The sequence below is a fragment of the Dermatophagoides pteronyssinus genome, unplaced genomic scaffold (genome assembly GCF_027571235.1).
Source record: "Dermatophagoides pteronyssinus isolate colony J.1.1.1.1 unplaced genomic scaffold, Derpt_VIB-CSIC_2022.12 sq0007, whole genome shotgun sequence".
In the NCBI taxonomy this organism is placed as follows: Eukaryota; Metazoa; Arthropoda; class Arachnida; order Sarcoptiformes; family Pyroglyphidae; genus Dermatophagoides; species Dermatophagoides pteronyssinus.
The window spans coordinates 1,402,993-1,419,477 of NW_027461531.1; the positions used below are offsets into that span (position 1 = coordinate 1,402,993).

The following is a 16,485-nucleotide window of genomic DNA, read 5'->3' on the forward strand; positions in this document are numbered from 1 at the left end:
AATTCCAAGGAAATTTCCAGCTAATAACTTTTTCATAAATTTCTCACGGCTATTTCAATTTTCTTAATTGCTTTTACTTTGATAAAAATTATTCCATGTATTTTTACAATCATAGTTTTTGAAATTATTTCCAAAAATATATTTTTCATTATCAGAATCTAAATTGTAGAATATTTTTTGATTAGAATCCAATAAAGGCCAAGGTAATCGTCTAGTAAAATGAAACGTGAAAATCTTTAGAAATTTGATGACAGACAAAAAAGATTTAAAAAATACCTTTTGTGAATAAAATATTTGATCATCTGAATGAGTTCCATTGAAACTAACCGATCCGAATGATCAAATAATGTGGGTTGTAGGAAAGGAATACCAAACATGGCGAACATTTCAAACGAATGACATGATCCCATCCAATCGCCGCACCAAACCCGTTGAAATGTGTTCCAAAATGAACTTGTACGATGGCTACCCTTATATTGCCAATAATATTGATATATGGAAGATTTTTTTGTCGCAAGTAAAGAATCAATAAAATTTTCCATTGGGCAAACAATGTATCGATCACCAAGCATATTGGTTATAATGCGATGCAGAATGTTTGTATCAGCAGTAGCCATTTCCGTATTGTGAATTTTCAACAAGGGATTAAAATAATAATCTATAATTTTCGTCTCTGATCGACGCCATAATTAAAACAATTATGTTTCAAAAAATTGTTAAAAATCAAATACTCACTGTTAATCGGCAATGATGTAAACATTTTGTTTAAAAATATTTCCGCCGTTCTCATTGCTTGGTATAGTGATTGCATATGTAATCGTATCTGTGTTCCGAAATATTCACGATCTTCAAGCATTGCAATCCATGATCCTTCATCATTTGTGTAGCCATAGAGAATGGATAAATTCATATTGGGTAAGTTTTCTAAAAGTTTGATTGGATTATTTGGTTGAAAATGTCCATCAATCATGATCGGAATGTTTACAAATAATTTGTCCTCAGCCAATTGTTTTACCATTTCCATTGAAACTAAACGACTTCGATTCTTGACTATTTTAGAATCGACACAATCAATTATATTTTCTGCATTATTGCAATTCATATAACGAAGGTAATTTGACCAAAATTTGGTAACTTGTTCAGGGTCATTCATTTCATTAATTTGTAATGGAGAACCACTCATCAAAATTGCCTGGCTAAACAAACCTTGGCTTAATGGCGAAAGAATGTGCATTCCAACCGACAAAGCTGCTGACGATTGGCCTACCAACGTAATACGACTTGCGTCACCACCGAAATATCGTATATATTTATGAATCCATTTGAGCGCTTCTACTTGATCTAATATTCCGACATTTGGTATAATGTTGGTCATATTGAGTCGATAGAAAAAGCCATAGAAATTAAGACGATAATTGAATGTAACAACAACGACTTCGGCATGATGTGCAAGAAACAATCCATTGTATTTGAATTCGGAAGCCGATCCAAATATAAACGCTCCAGTATGGATGACAACGATGACCGGTTTTAGCGAATCATTGCTTACTGGTGACCAAATATTTAGATAAAGACAATCTTCACTGAAATTATAATTATTTAGTTGCAATGATTGATCAGGTTGCATACAAGGATTCGGCCAATGATTGGCATCGATTATTTCATTCCATTGTTGTTTGGATTTGGGCGGCTGAAATCGTAATTCACCGATTGGTGCATCGGCATATGGTATTCCTAAAAATACCCGTATTTGATCACCATCAATTTTTTCATTGAAACCGGAAATTTTTCCAGATTCAGTTTCAACGATAATTTTGTTCACATTCAATTTAGTTCTTTTACCATCCGTAAGTGAATTCGGCTTTCCATAATATAGAACATAAATAATTACCAAAAGGATAGCATTCACCACAGTTAGGCCAATGATGGATTTATTATAAATTTTAGACATTTTAAATGTTCATCATAGAAATTTTGGAGATGAAATGATTGTTGTCATCTATGGATTTTGCATACACTTACCAAAGCGAAACTTTTGCGGTTAAGATTTTTAAATTCGAACTGCTATGATATCTATGGACAGACTAACTGAAATCAAATGAATTGAGCCTTGAATTTTGCTTGTATTTTTATTTGTGATTTTAATCGAATTTTACTTAAAAAATAAAAAACAAAATGGATTATAATGCATCATTTGCGATGTCCCCGAAATTGATTCATGTAGGAAGTTCCTGTTATCGAAGATTAGACTGTGATTCTGATGGAATTATCGAAAATTTAACTATCGATCATCGTACAATTGCATCTAAAAATATAGTTTCTCAGTCAGGTAATTTTTTTAAAACTAATTTTATCTCTTGTATTTTTAATTATTCCCCTTGTAATAGGACATGGTCACACGAAAAATTATTCTATCGATCAACTTGAAAGCGATGATTGTATCGTTCCAGCAATTAATGATGATGACGAAGATTATCAATTTGGTGAAGGCGAAGGATTGCGTTTTGATGAAAAATCTAAACGATTCATATTGACATTGCATCTATGTAATACTTTTTTCGGTTACTTGATTGGTAAAAAAGGTCAAACCAAGATGAATATTGAATCCGAAACTATGACTTCTTTGAAGATACCAAAATTGAACCAAAATGATAGCCAAAATTATATTCAAGTTCAAGGCGTGAACAAATCGAATGTGTTCCAAGCTTTTAAACGTATTCGAGATTTAGAACATAGTTCTCGTTTGAAGCAATCGTTAACACATTTTATCTCCATACCATTATCATTTGAGCCAGAAATCAAGAAGCAATTTCTTAATTTCAAAACGGCAATTCTTTCTGATCCAAAATTATCAATTACCAAATCCATTGATGAATCAGTATTTCAATCGGAACACAGATTGCATTTAACATTGCGTATTTTATATCTTGGTGATTCATATGAAAAAAAGAAAGCCATGAAATATTTAGACAATTTTTATCAATCATATTTACAACCTTTTCTCGTGGAACATCAATCACATCAACCAATAATATTACAAATGAAAGGAATAGACATTATGAATGATGATCCATCCGAAGCTAATGTTGTTTATGCAAAAGTGTTTGAAGTTGGTCAACAAGATTTATTTCGTCAGATTGTCAACAAACTCTATGATTGTTTCAGTCGATCAGGTTTAGAATGTGAAGCGGATCGTTATGAATTGAATAACGAATGGAAAGTCAAAATTCATTGCACATTGATGAATACACGATATCGTGATAAAAATGATCAACATGATGGAAAGGAACGAAAATCCCGATCAAAAATGAATGTTGGTAATATTCTGGAAAAATTCGCTGATTATGATTTTGGTCTTGTACGATTGAGCGAGATACATTTATCGGCAGTGGATTTTTATGATGAACGAAATCATTATTATTTACCATTAAATAAAATTTATTTCTAAAAAACGGAACTTATGTTTGTAAAAACGCAAAAACGTGAAGAAAATATCATTGCTCAAAACTGAAATAGATTGGACAATACATATACAAACATTGTTTTGTGTGTATCTGTATGTTTGGCCCTGACCGTTCGAATGATGATGGCCTGATTATACCGTAAACATGTGTTCTGTCATATTGATGAGGATCATTATCATCTTGTTTAAAAGCCTGGAAGGCATTTTGTTGATCAATCAAATTGAAAAAAAAATTCGATTCAGTTCTAAAAAAAATGTTTTTATTTGATTTTTTTAAAACATATGTTTGTTTGATACATTTCAAATTTTATATAAATTCAATAAAATATTTACAATAGGATTGCGAAATGAAACGAAAAAATGTCTGTTTTTTTTATCATCCATCGTATATTTATAAATCATAAATGTCAAATTTGAAATTGGCTTGTTTTTTTTGCTGTTGCTGTTGATAAAAATTTATTGTATTTTATTGTTAGTACTGGTTCACACACGGATATTTTTCTCTTTATTTATTTGAATGAATGTCATTTAGTTTTTTTTTCTTCATTCAGGAACTCGTTGATATATACGAAGACATTTGACATCATTGGCAATTGATGTCTGTGATTGATCGTCGATAATAATCATATTTCAAAAAATAATCAATTATTAGATGGAAAAGAGCATAAGAGAAACTAACAAATAAAAAAAACACTTACAACTTTAATTTGATCACCATTAAATTCACGAATATATTTGATTTCCATATCACCATCACGTTGTGTTTGAATTAATTGATTTCCGTCAACAAATTCAACAACAGACTATTTGAATAAAATTTAAATAATTAGATTCGAGGAAGGATTAAAAGATCAAAGAAAATTTGATAAAAACCAAAACAAACAAACAAACAAAATATTACACTGATGACATTCAAATTTTCATAAAATTTGAACATATTGAAGAGAAAAAGACTAATTTAAAATGACATTTAAATTTGAAAACACTAATGATACGCATAATCATATGAATATGAAATCGGAAATGAAATGGAATTAAGATATGAATGTATCCATTGTATGCGTTGTATAATTATGCAAGTACGTGTGTGTGTTTATTATTTTGGAAAAGATCAATGACATCAAACATAATAAATTTTCAAAACAACAAAAAAAAATTCAAAAAAAGAGAAAATATTTTCAAATCTCACCTTGACACGTTTACCATCAAGCCGGTCTTCATCAAATTCTTCACCCAATTTAAATCGAGTTTCCGATGTTTTAATTACCGTATGGGATTTGAAGATTAGATTTTCATTTTGATCTTTAAAAAATTCAACAGTTGGATATGTTGTATTGGCAAGTTTACGTTTCATTAGTCCAACACCTTTTGTACAATGATTTTAAATTATGGTGAATGCATTATGGTCTGATTCATTAACAATTCAACAAAATGATGAAAAATTGTGTACTTACCGATTTCTTTGAGAAAGCTATCAAAATTTTCACTGGTGGCAAGCTTATATTTGCCATAAAATTTTTCGGGTATTTCAGGCAACATTTTTTTTCTTACTCAGTTTATCGATCTGAATCTTATTATGTCTAGCAGGGAAATGATAATTTTAATTTTTCTTTATTGGTATGTGCATGTGATAAGATTCGTAACCGAAATGGTTATGGCGAATTTATTGCACGGTATTTATATAGAAATCTTTGAAAAACAAAGGCTACAATCAATCAATCAATCAATAGAAATAAGAATATTTGAAGAAAATAAAAAAGTTTTCATCAATCATAAGTAAATATTTGATAAATTATTATTATTCACTAATTTCATTTGGGTGTAACAATTTTTTTACATGCATATAATCAATTGAAAGATAACAAGGAAAAAAGAAGAGAGAAACATTATTGGGATGCAACGATACAACAACAACAACAACAAAAACGGATACGAACAATCGAAAGTTGCTAGATATAAAATTTTACTATTTTTACTATTCAAAAATTCTAATATTTCTGATTTTTTTCTATTTGATTTTGGTTTTGATTTTTGATATCACATCAAAATGGTGATGATAATGATGATGATGACAAAAGCAAACGACAAAAAAAAATATGAATCGAAAATATTTGTCTTCAGCTACAGTAAACAAACACATAGATAGAAATTATATAGATAGTTACAATATAGTATTTCGATATCTAAAATAAACATCATAGTCCTGGATCGACTATACGCAAGTGAATGCTTCTATTTTTTTAAAAATCATATTCTATAGAATTAAAATCATGATAATAAATATATAGATAGTTGTCATACAATTTTGAAAAAATCTGATTGAATTTATTAAAAAAATTATTACTGGATTATAGTAATTCAAAACAAAATAATTCATAAAAATCAATGAAATTAATTATGTTTATAAATGTATTGATTATAATGATGATTGTTTTTCATATTGATATTTATTATCGGTTTTTTCAATGAAATTGGTTGTACCCGAAATGAAAATTTATCAATAACATGATGTATAACTATGGTAAAATATTGAAAATAATTGGTTGGATATGCAATAATTCATCAAATGTCAAGTCATACCATTTTGTTATCATTAATATCTATCAAATCAATTGAACCCGAAACGAACAAAAAAAAATTGTTCGATAACGATCATATGAAGAATCAAATTATTTGAAACAAACGGCACAGAAACATATCTAGTTATACAAAAAAAAACGATATTTCAAAGTTCAAAAATGATAACCAAAACAAAAAAAATCAACTACATTAAATTCGGAAAAACAGGATTGATTTTTTTGGTCGATAAATATTCAAAAAAAGAGAGCAAATATATGACAAAAAAAACGACCGAATGCCAGGTACAATATTAAGAAAAACAGGAAATTACCTTGATCGGTTGAAAAATGTAACATCATTCGGAACCATAGAAACATAAACATAATAAAATGACAAGGAAATTCATACATTCAAAAACATGGAAACAAAATAATTTGTCATAATAATAATAGTGATTAGTGCATCAAGCGAAAAAAAAGAGAAAGAAAATAAAATTAGTTATTCAAAATGATGATGATCAATACATTATGTCATATGAATATTTATAAATAGTCATTCTGATCTGGTTTGTATCGAAACGAATAATCGAATGGAATTATTTTTTATCATTTTTCATAAACCATGTGTGACAAATATCTCATCTCTTTTTTTTCTCTCTCTCTTTTTTTCTAACAAATTTTTCATTCTCATTTTAATTGAATTGAATCTGAATGGGAACAACAACAAAACTTTACTGATACAATATGTTATTGTAATAACATAATTTATTCAATTAATAATAATAATAGAGAAAAACTATGATGTAACAACAACATGTAAATGTTATTTGTACTTGACCGACTACAATCATTATTTGATCATGATGATAATGATTGATCAATGAACATTTTGTTGTTGTTGTTGACTAGATCATTAAAGATGATTCAGGTATAATTATATAAGTGTATGTGTGTATTGAACTACAAAATTTATATATTAATTATTCAAACATAAAGATTGCCATAATTGATTTGAAATTTTTTCGATTGAATTTCTATTCTGTTGGCCTATCTTGTTTAGTAATGTATCGCAATCTAGTGATGAAAATAGAAAATTCAAATTCAAAAATTTATTGCTGTTTTTTATTATTATTAGGGGAAAAAATCAAATAATTTCCAAAATGTTCCAGTTTTTTATGAGGCATTTTTTTGGATAAAATTTCATTTATGACATTATCTTTAATGTAGGGTAAAAAAATTAATTTATTATTTTAACAATTGGATTATGATTATTTCAGTTGAAAAATGATGAAGATCCTATTTTGTTATATGATAAAAATTATGACCATAATAATAAAAACACAGATTAATGTAATAAAGATAAATAATGTTAATTACAATAGAAAATTTGCAAATAAACCAATTCTAATGGATTTTGAAATTTAAATCATTTGTGGCAAATATGTATAAAATGAATGAAAATTTTTAAGAACAATTTCATTTTAAATCTCAATCTTTTTTTTGAGATTTGTTGAAGAAAAAAGAATAATCATAATGAAATTCATCATCCTTTTTGCATTAATTGCTATCGGAACATCTGTAGCGATTGGTGAACAGGCCATTCGTCTTCCATTACCTGATGCCATAACGGAAAAGTTTCCATGGATGATCAATGAACCATTAAATGATGAACGTGAAAGAATTGTTGGTGGTTCGAATGCATCACCGGGTGATGCTGTTTATCAAATTGCATTGTTTCGAAAAGATTCATTCACCTGTGGTGGTTCGCTTATATCATCGAGAACTGTATTGACTGCTGCTCATTGTGTTTTCGGGTAAATTATTTAGCAAAAAAAAGGATGAAAATTCAAAATTTATTTATTTCATTTTATTTTTAGCGATGAAGCAACACCATCATATTTTAAGATTCGTTACAATACATTAGATCGAACCAATGGTCCGACTATAGGTGTCAGTAAAATTTATCGTCATAACTTATATTCATCATCAACCATTGATTATGATGTTGCTACATTGATTTTATCTCAACCTTTTACTCCGTCGGCCAATGCTGATATTATTCCGTTAACAACAAGCGAACCAGCTGATGGCACAAAACTTCAGATTACCGGCTGGGGAAGACTTAAATCCGGTGGTACATTGCCAACAATTCTACAGATTGCAAGTGTAACAAAAATGTCTCGAACCAAATGTTCGAGTACTTGGGGCTCTGTCAATGCAATTACTAATCGAATGTTGTGTGCACACAATTCAAAACAAGCATCATGCAATGTAAGTGTTTTGAAGAATTTTTTTCAACAAAAAATAAAATTAAAATTAATTAATTCCAAAACACAAATCTAAAATCGACAGGGTGATTCTGGTGGTCCTTTGGTCTCTAATGGTCATTTGGTTGGTGTAGTTTCATGGGGTCCATCAACATGCTTGAGTACCAAATATCCGACCATTTATAGTAATGTTGCAAATCTTCGAAATTGGATCATTTCAAATACAGTTTAATGATTAATCATAATCATTTGAATAATTATTGAATTTTAATAAAAATTTATTTTAAATCATTATTAATATTTTTGATTGATTCTTTGATAAGTTTTATTGTTGATTCCTGTTCAGGTTTACAATTGCTATCAGAGTCGTGCATATTTTTTGCTTTGTTATTATTACTATTATGTTGAGGTTTTTTCGATTTTGTATCGGTAATGGATGGATTATCCTTTCCATTATTACGAATTGTATGTAAATTAGGTTTCGAAGTTATTATTAACATCATCTCTTCTTTATATTCGATCTGATGACTTTTTGATGTTGTCGTTAAATATGGATCTGGATTTGAAACATAAAATTTATGATAAAATATGGTGACAAAAAATATTATGATGGAAATGATGACCAATACAATCAATACGATAAATAGAATAAATGGCCAAATATTCTTTTCAGGAAGTTTGATACATGATTCATAAGTAATCGATTGTTGACAATCATCACTAATTTGACAAGGACTAGATTTTAATTGTATACACCAATCAGTATAAACTGATTGTGTATCATTCAAACAATGCATATTCATGCATGAACACATGATAATTTCATTACAACACCGATGAATATGATTCGTAGTTTTCTTTTTGTTCATGATTTTGCTACGTTCGTCATTACATGTTTCATTTAATCTACCACCATTTTCAGCGTAAGTCGAATGTATAATCGATAATATGATCGACAGTAAAGGCATAAAAATCATGATTTTAACTGATTCTCTTTCGCATATAGTCATGATTGAATGCTGAGAATAAATCCATTAGAATCAAATTTACGTTTACATTTTATAAATCAGATTCAACAACCATTCATTGATAATCGAATTAATAATGATCGAATTATTTTGTATGGCGGGCATTTCTATTTTCAAAAAAAAATCCAAGAGGGAACATTGTTCATGAAAAGCTCATTGGAAAACATTTAAATTGTACATTGAATAATGCTGCTAGCTTTTTCTCGGGACAACCAACTCATTTTTCATTCGAATATTCATCTGATGATGATGATGAAATTAAATTTGAATTTTGCAATGGTTTTCTTTCAAACTGATTCATCATTCGCAAATAATTGTTTGAAGTTTTGTTGGGCATAATTTCATTTCGAGATTTTGGCTTTGCAAATACCCGAATAATTTAGCATTTTATGAATGTGATTTTTATCTGAATTCTCAAGTTTTCCAATTGATAGTCAACCATAACTATAAGATTTTATATTTTGTAAATAAGGTAATTATATTGCAATTAAATTTCTAAGTTGGCTAAATGATTGTCGCGGTTTTCTAACTAAATCCAGTAACTATGTGAAACTGGTTGTTTGATATGTATATGGGTAAGTCAGAGTTTCCTGTCTGTCTTTACTTTCAACCTGAATTGTGGGTATATATGACCGACCACAACGAAGAAGAATTTCTTGTTTTTCTTCCCGTTATATCTGTTTTTTTTATTGTTTCTGCTCTATATACAATTGATGATAATGGATTTTTTCCTATATTATTTCGGTTCATTGAAGTAGTACTTATTAATGGCACCATTTTCATATATAAATGAATTTGTGTATAGCTATAAATTCTAGAAAATCGGCCCAATCATCATTTTGAATAATTTCATTGAAGTTGGTGTATATAGGATTTATTTTTGAGTGTTGTTGCTTGAAAACGCCATTGTGTTGATACCAAAAACTCTATGTATCCCGTTCATCGTTTCGCCTGATACGATGTATATGCTTATTATTGTGTGATGATGTTCATGTTTTTTGCGTTATTCCATTGAATTGTGAGCGCTCGTATATTTCATTAAGTTATTATTATTATTATTTTTTGTTGTTGATTATTGTGATTCGATTTGTGATCATCTTTTGTTGCCAATAATTAATCATTACATGCTAGATATTTGTCATTCATTTTGATTTGGCTGAATTTTTATTATCTAAACAAAAATATAAATTTCGTTTGTAATCACGAATCAAATTCAATTAAAACCAACCAGAACGCAAGATAATTGCATTTGATATCTGATTGTTGATTGAACAAAATAAATATTCATTGTCAACAAACGAAACCAATATTTTTCCATCAGATTTAGTTTGAATATTTGATTTCGAATCTAATGGTAAGTTGAGTTGGATTTTATTCGTTGAGTTACATTTTATGGATCGACTAATTTAAAGGCGAAATATCACATGACATTTGAATAATAACTCAATGATTAAAAATTTGATCAAATGTCATCAACCATCATACATAATTTGATTTCATTTTAATACATAGTTTTGTTTTATCTAAATTATATTTAATAAAATTTTAAAATTCATCAATCGATATATTAATAATACTTTGAATATTTTCAGATTGGTTCCTTTTGAAAAGCATAATCATGAAGTCTATCTTGGTCTTTACATTTATGGCATTAGTGCTTTACACGAATCTTATCCATTGTAAAACCATTGCCAAACCTGAACAATCATCGCAGACAAACTTGACAACCACAACGGCTACATCGCATAATGTTGATGAAAAAAAATCGGATTTGCATCGTGTTCGTTTGATGTCAACATCAGATGACAATAATGATGAGAAACAAAAATCATGGTTACCAATATTTGATGAATCACTGAATACTTCAGCTGATGACATCAAGCAGGCTAATGCTACTAGTTGTTCTGAACAATGTAAAGAACATTTTGGCACCACCAGTGACGATTTGGAAAAATTTCAATCCTGTATCAATGGATGCCGATATTATACGATCAATTTGATTTTGACACAGAATAACATTTCAGCAGGTTATACATCATCTTTATCTTCAGTCAAATCCGAATGCTTCAACTCGTGTTTAAAAGTCTATCCAAATGATACAAAATCAATAAGTATCTGTAATTTTGGTTGTCGATTGGCTGATAATGCTCAAACTGAAGAACCAAAAACACGGCCAATAATAACAATTTCATCCGTAGATGCACACGAAGATTCTTCTCACAATAACATGGCAGCAGACGCTATTGAACCGGAAAATTCTACATCAGATGAGGAAAGAACATTTTCTATGTTCATTCCTATTCCGATTCGAACAATAACATCGGCTAGTGAGTTGAATGGAAATTCACAACAGGAAAGTTTAGATAGAATTTTGAAAACTCAAGACAGTAGTTCATCGTCTTTATCTCGAATAATGATGTCAATGGTTCGTTCGATGGCTGAACGAGCGCGTCAAATGATAGATTTTGCCCGTACTCAGCAAAGAAATATGGAAGATAGCAGATTCTCGATGGGTTTAGATTCATCTGCTAACACGGGTGAAACTGGTGGCGAAGCTGTTTCTGTTGAACGTTCAATGTCGGTAATGATGACCAAAGATAAAGATGGCCATAACAAATTTGTTGTAATGCGTAAACCGCCAAAGATTACCATCCATCGATCTTGGAATCCGTTGGGATGGGATTTTGATCAATTCAAGACTGAGAAAGCAACTGATTTGAATCGACGTTTTAAACAATTAGAACATGAGGGCCAAGAAGAGTCTGATGGAAATAGATTTAGAGTTGTGGTCCCATGGAAATGGTCTGGCGGTTGGGGCAATAATCTTGGTCAACAAGAACAGATTGGGAATGACGATCGATTCGGAAATCGCATAATTCATCGATTAACTTCGTTTGGCTTGCCTCCTAATCAACAAAACAATGAAGATCTTAGCCATGATACCGATGATGATGTAATGGTCATCAATACTGTTGATCCGAATAAATCTGATTCACTTCAATGGTCAACTTGTTTAATTTCCATGATGCCCTTGCTCTATTTGTTGATGGTCATTTTATTGTTGTACATTATCATCTGGCTCTTCTATTCTGTACCAAACTATTTCATCTGCATAAATCGCCGAAGCCGTTCACATCCTCCATCGAATGGTCGTAATCCATCGGAAACAATTTTACCATTGCCATTGGATAATGATAATTATCGCGAGACACGTCGCCGGGTAAGTGATAATAATTTATCTCATATACGATGGATTAACCCTTTTTATATTCAACAGCTTTTTCAAAAATTATTCCACTTGAGTCGAGCACAACGTTATTGTAAATTATCAGCATTCACTGGCTTAGGTGAGAAACCTTCACCTTTATCACCAGCAAGATCACCAACCAGTGTAACAGGAGCTGATTTGAGCCCAACTGCTTCAACATTATCATTTCCTCCTCCGTATACTGAAGCAACAGCTGGAAATGAAACATTTTCTGTTCCTGAAAACGTGAATAAAGAAAAGAATTGAGTTCAAAATCAAAATTATACGACCAATTTCCAGCTATTAAAATCAAATATGGATCGAACAAATAATCTGCTTCGCAAAAAAAATTGGCTTGAATTAATTGATCATTTTCAATAATTAAAACAACAATAATTTTGATCATAATTTTTTTCGCGTTTTTTTCTACCAATATTCAAGCATAAATAAGCACACATAGGATTCCAACATACAAACACACGATTGATGATAACAATGAAAGTTTTTTCAAATTATCCATTATGTTTGATATATTATTCATTTCTTGATTAATCCTCGATGACCATACGTAAACACAAACACGATATAATCATAATCATATATAAAAAAATGAATAAATCCTGATTTTAATTTTGAAAAAGTTTCCAATCTTTTCAATTTTTATTTTCATTCATAAAAATATATTATCATAATAATAATTATCATTTACATAAATTTACCATTTCGGTGGTCTTAGTCAATTTCCATTGATTAAATTTGAAGAAATAAATAATTCACATCTATAGATAGCTGTTAATCAATAAAATAAAACAAGATGGCAAAAAAATTCGGAGTAAATTGAAAAAAAAAATCATAAGAAATTTAAAGACAATCATCTATTCAGATGTTTCAGATATACAATTATAAGTACAAATATCTCGTTCATTTTGATGATATTTAATGTATTTATCTTTCAGTTTGTGTCTTCATAGATTTCAAACTAAATTAACTTTGATATCGGCATCATCAGATTCAATAGATTTCAGATTTTTATCAACATGGATTGAATTTAATGGAGGAAGCGGTGGTGGCTGTGGATTTAATACTTTCAATTCTTCAGAATCAACATTATCTAATGTTTCTTTGATTGGTTTATGGTTTTGGGTTATGTTTGCAGAATTATTATGATGATTATAGTGCTTTTGTTTATCATAATGCAAATGTCCATTATGATCTGAGTGATTTTTATGATTATTTCGATAGGAATTAAGTCCATTCATTTTAGTTGTTGAACCTAATCCATTTTGATATGATGTTGATTTTTGTAATGTCATTGTATATGCCCTTTGATCAGCGATTGGCGGAATACCATTAGCACGATATCTTTGTTTATTAAGAGTTCGTCGTATACAATAAATTATACCACAGCAACAGGATGCGATGATTAAACAGATCGCACAGATTACGACTACAATCCACATAATCGGTAATGAACATTTACCAGATTCGATCGTATATTCTTGACATTCTTCAACTAATGCCGGCATGATCAGATCAGGTAATTTGAATACCATATCTGCTTGTATTTTTGTACATTTTTGTCGGGCTGCTTTCATCCAACAATCACGTAGCTTCCATGTACCACAACATTTTAATCGTCGATTCCATTCCTGTGATAATTCGATTTGTCCTAGAAATGATTTGGCTTTTTCAGCTCCTTTTTTATTACATTGTTCAAATTCTTTGTGCATTTGTCCGAAACATGATACCTAAATAAACATTCATTTTTTCAAATGAGAAAGGTACAAAAAAGAGAAAGAAAAAAAATTAAAATAAGGAAGTTTTTGAAAATTTTGCCATGACAACTATTTTCTTGCTTTTTTATCGGTTGAATTAAAGATAGTGATCTGTACATGCTTTGTTATAGCAAATATTTGTCCTTAAAGATAACTTATCATTTCAAGATTGTTTACTTCGATTACTCAAAAACAACAAATGTATTGACTAAACAATAGTTCTTAATTTTTAAATCGTACACACCTTAATAAAACACCTATTATAATCTTTAACCAACTTTTCTTTTCTTTCTTTTCAATTAAATTAGGATTTTATTTGAACAAAATTGAACATAGAAAACTCACAAGTTCATTATATTCCAATAGTTTATCGATATTAAATGTATCACTTTTTGATTCGGATGCCGTAACAGTTAAAATAGCTGTTCTAAATGGCGAGGATGAGATCATCATGACAAGAATGATTAACATTATTTTGAGCTTAGCCATGTTGATTGATGATAAATATAATGAAGAAGATGAATAATGATATATTTTTTGATTGACGATTCGAATGTTCAATAATTCTTGTTTCCATTTTCTTTTTGTTATCAATGTCATTATTATCACCAATAAATATACGATACAGAAAAGAATTTGAAAATATTTTCATTTTATGAAATTTTCGACAATCGGAAATCGACGAAAAACAATTATAACAAATAGATAATAAATCTTTGGCACTGAAATTTTCTTTTCGATGATTATTTTCAATGATCGACATTATGTTTTTGAACTTAAAATGGTTGATTTTCAATCAATTTAAAAAAAAATTTTAAGTATTGATTTCTTCACTTCATTGTGTTGGAACATTAATTAATTAATCAAAAATCATGATCTCTACTGTAAGAAGTTAGAGTTATCTGTTTAATCGAGAGTAGAAAAAAAACAAATATACAATCAATATAAATGGCAATACAATTATCGACGGAAAAAATGATTATTACATACCTTAATATACAAGAGATGAATGATAAGTTGTTGCTAACGAAAAAAAAATTGATAGTACTGTTTACCAAAAAAAAAGACAAAATAATAGATCAATTGACTATTGTCATTTTGTGTTCATAATGATTTTTCGAAAACTCCATCAATTCGATTCAAAATAGAAGCTGAAATTCGATTTATGATTTATTCGAAAAAAAATTCGATTCAAAATTCGATTCAACGATTAGTTTTGGTTAGAATATACAAACAACAATTCTTCAACAATAATTCAAACAATAACAGTGAAAAAAAACATGTAATCATCAATAACTGAACAAGAGTTACACACATAAGATCTGGACATAGAATGAATATTTCAACAATTGATGGCAAACATGGCTGACAATTGTCCTTGTTGATGTTTGATTTGGTATTTTTTTACACTTTGTTTGATGAAATATAAATGACGAATAAACACCAAAAGTGGAATTAAAGTACACTATGGACAACGGTTTTTTATATACTGATCATTATCATGATGATGAGAATAACATAAACTTTCTCGGTCACGTTTGTGATACGAATGAGTTAAATATTAGACAGAAAAAAAAGCAAATAATGTTTAAAAGTGAAAAAATACAAAACGTTTGGAAACACATACACAGAAAAAAAATCAAACAATACAAGGTAATATAAGATTCAACAAAATGAATGATTTGAAAAATGATCACATCATCAACACTAAATGCATCATCATCATCATCATCAATGGACATCAATGGACGGCTATGATTGAATGACTCTTATGGGAAATGACGAAAAAGAGAATAAACCATTAAAAATTGGAAGTACAACAAAAAACCGGCTTTTGATTTCTCTCAATCTGGCTTTACTTTTTTACTTCATTCGTTCAATCATCGTAGATTGTTTCTCATCATTGATTTTAGGCTTCAATCATTGTTGTATGAATATAGTAATGGTTTCAATGATAGTCTTTTTCTTGAAGAAACTGGACAGTCTAACATCAATCGATTTGTTTTGTTCAATTAAATTATTGTCGCATTATTATCAAATAATCAATGATGAAAAATGAAAAAAAAACCCTTCAACGATTTAATGATTCTCATGTTCACTCACAATAATAATGGATCAATCATGAGTTAATAATAATATTAATAATA

General features: G+C 29.2%; 7 protein-coding genes across 10 annotated transcripts; 3 read left to right on the top strand and 4 right to left on the bottom strand.

The window, feature by feature from the left end:
* Positions 1–48: 48 nt before the first annotated feature.
* On the bottom strand, positions 49–2,132 carry LOC113793015 (acetylcholinesterase-like). The gene is made up of 3 exons (XM_027342980.2): positions 736–2,132; positions 277–673; positions 49–211 (listed from the first exon to the last, which is right to left on the bottom strand). The coding sequence occupies exons 1-3, from the start codon at positions 1,949–1,951 to the stop codon at positions 64–66; spliced, it is 1,761 nt and encodes a 586-aa protein (XP_027198781.2). The 5' UTR covers positions 1,952–2,132; the 3' UTR covers positions 49–63.
* Positions 2,085–3,457, top strand: LOC113793065 (activating signal cointegrator 1 complex subunit 1-like). Its single transcript, XM_027343034.2, has 2 exons — positions 2,085–2,329; positions 2,388–3,457. The coding sequence occupies exons 1-2, from the start codon at positions 2,176–2,178 to the stop codon at positions 3,446–3,448; spliced, it is 1,215 nt and encodes a 404-aa protein (XP_027198835.2). The 5' UTR covers positions 2,085–2,175; the 3' UTR covers positions 3,449–3,457.
* Positions 3,458–3,701: 244 nt separating this feature from the next.
* On the bottom strand, positions 3,702–5,162 carry LOC113793001 (fatty acid-binding protein-like). Its single transcript, XM_027342964.2, has 4 exons — positions 4,918–5,162; positions 4,653–4,828; positions 4,162–4,266; positions 3,702–4,063 (listed from the first exon to the last, which is right to left on the bottom strand). The coding sequence occupies exons 1-4, from the start codon at positions 5,000–5,002 to the stop codon at positions 4,007–4,009; spliced, it is 423 nt and encodes a 140-aa protein (XP_027198765.1). The 5' UTR covers positions 5,003–5,162; the 3' UTR covers positions 3,702–4,006.
* Positions 5,163–7,488: 2,326 nt separating this feature from the next.
* On the top strand, positions 7,489–8,582 carry LOC113793062 (trypsin alpha-4). Its single transcript, XM_027343031.2, has 3 exons — positions 7,489–7,835; positions 7,899–8,292; positions 8,374–8,582. Exons 1-3 carry the CDS (start codon positions 7,555–7,557, stop codon positions 8,518–8,520), a joined length of 822 nt encoding a protein of 273 aa, XP_027198832.1. The 5' UTR covers positions 7,489–7,554; the 3' UTR covers positions 8,521–8,582.
* On the bottom strand, positions 7,496–9,529 carry LOC113793063 (uncharacterized). The gene has a single exon (XM_027343032.2). It carries the CDS (start codon positions 9,296–9,298, stop codon positions 8,567–8,569), a length of 732 nt encoding a protein of 243 aa, XP_027198833.2. The 5' UTR covers positions 9,299–9,529; the 3' UTR covers positions 7,496–8,566.
* Positions 9,530–9,646: 117 nt separating this feature from the next.
* LOC113793060 (uncharacterized) lies at positions 9,647–13,203 on the top strand. 3 transcript variants are annotated; one of them, XM_075820529.1, is made up of 3 exons: positions 9,647–9,788; positions 10,909–12,536; positions 12,594–13,203. In XM_075820529.1, exons 2-3 carry the CDS (start codon positions 10,935–10,937, stop codon positions 12,828–12,830), a joined length of 1,839 nt encoding a protein of 612 aa, XP_075676644.1. In that variant the 5' UTR covers positions 9,647–9,788; positions 10,909–10,934; the 3' UTR covers positions 12,831–13,203. The 3 variants fall into 3 exon arrangements, with proteins under 3 accessions (XP_075676644.1, XP_027198828.2, XP_027198829.2); XM_027343027.2 differs by lacking the exon at positions 9,647–9,788 and adding an exon at positions 9,873–9,891; XM_027343028.2 differs by lacking the exon at positions 9,647–9,788 and adding an exon at positions 10,485–10,670.
* Positions 13,188–16,430, bottom strand: LOC113793061 (uncharacterized). 2 transcript variants are annotated; one of them, XM_027343030.2, is made up of 3 exons: positions 15,329–16,430; positions 14,684–15,240; positions 13,188–14,311 (listed from the first exon to the last, which is right to left on the bottom strand). In XM_027343030.2, the coding sequence occupies exons 2-3, from the start codon at positions 14,936–14,938 to the stop codon at positions 13,538–13,540; spliced, it is 1,029 nt and encodes a 342-aa protein (XP_027198831.2). In that variant the 5' UTR covers positions 14,939–15,240; positions 15,329–16,430; the 3' UTR covers positions 13,188–13,537. The 2 variants fall into 2 exon arrangements, with proteins under 2 accessions (XP_027198831.2, XP_075676645.1); XM_075820530.1 differs by lacking the exon at positions 15,329–16,430 and having other exon boundaries at positions 14,684–15,252.
* Between the last annotated feature and the right edge of the window lie 55 nt (positions 16,431–16,485).

What these genes read in the sequence shown, in the direction of transcription:
- LOC113793015 (XM_027342980.2), bottom strand. Translation starts at nt 1,951, where the DNA reads ATGTCTAAAATTTATAATAAATCCATCATTGGCCTAACTGTGGTGAAT. An exon ending in TACATCATTGCCGATTAACA is followed by an intron (nt 674 to 735) that starts GTGAGTATTTGA and finishes GGCGTCGATCAG; the next exon opens with AGACGAAAATTATAGATTAT. An exon ending in AAATATTTTATTCACAAAAG is followed by an intron (nt 212 to 276) that starts GTATTTTTTAAA and finishes TCATTTTACTAG; the next exon opens with ACGATTACCTTGGCCTTTAT.
- LOC113793065 (XM_027343034.2), top strand. Translation starts at nt 2,176, where the DNA reads ATGGATTATAATGCATCATTTGCGATGTCCCCGAAATTGATTCATGTA. An exon ending in AAATATAGTTTCTCAGTCAG is followed by an intron (nt 2,330 to 2,387) that starts GTAATTTTTTTA and finishes CCCTTGTAATAG; the next exon opens with GACATGGTCACACGAAAAAT.
- LOC113793001 (XM_027342964.2), bottom strand. Translation starts at nt 5,002, where the DNA reads ATGTTGCCTGAAATACCCGAAAAATTTTATGGCAAATATAAGCTTGCC. An exon ending in TAGCTTTCTCAAAGAAATCG is followed by an intron (nt 4,829 to 4,917) that starts GTAAGTACACAA and finishes ATTGTACAAAAG; the next exon opens with GTGTTGGACTAATGAAACGT. An exon ending in TTGATGGTAAACGTGTCAAG is followed by an intron (nt 4,267 to 4,652) that starts GTGAGATTTGAA and finishes TTATTCAAATAG; the next exon opens with TCTGTTGTTGAATTTGTTGA.
- LOC113793062 (XM_027343031.2), top strand. Translation starts at nt 7,555, where the DNA reads ATGAAATTCATCATCCTTTTTGCATTAATTGCTATCGGAACATCTGTA. An exon ending in GCTGCTCATTGTGTTTTCGG is followed by an intron (nt 7,836 to 7,898) that starts GTAAATTATTTA and finishes TTTTATTTTTAG; the next exon opens with CGATGAAGCAACACCATCAT. An exon ending in CAAAACAAGCATCATGCAAT is followed by an intron (nt 8,293 to 8,373) that starts GTAAGTGTTTTG and finishes TAAAATCGACAG; the next exon opens with GGTGATTCTGGTGGTCCTTT.
- LOC113793063 (XM_027343032.2), bottom strand. Translation starts at nt 9,298, where the DNA reads ATGACTATATGCGAAAGAGAATCAGTTAAAATCATGATTTTTATGCCT.
- LOC113793060 (XM_027343027.2), top strand. An exon ending in ATCGCGAGACACGTCGCCGG is followed by an intron (nt 12,537 to 12,593) that starts GTAAGTGATAAT and finishes TATATTCAACAG; the next exon opens with CTTTTTCAAAAATTATTCCA.
- LOC113793061 (XM_027343030.2), bottom strand. Translation starts at nt 14,938, where the DNA reads ATGACATTGATAACAAAAAGAAAATGGAAACAAGAATTATTGAACATT. An exon ending in TATTGGAATATAATGAACTT is followed by an intron (nt 14,312 to 14,683) that starts GTGAGTTTTCTA and finishes ATGTTTATTTAG; the next exon opens with GTATCATGTTTCGGACAAAT.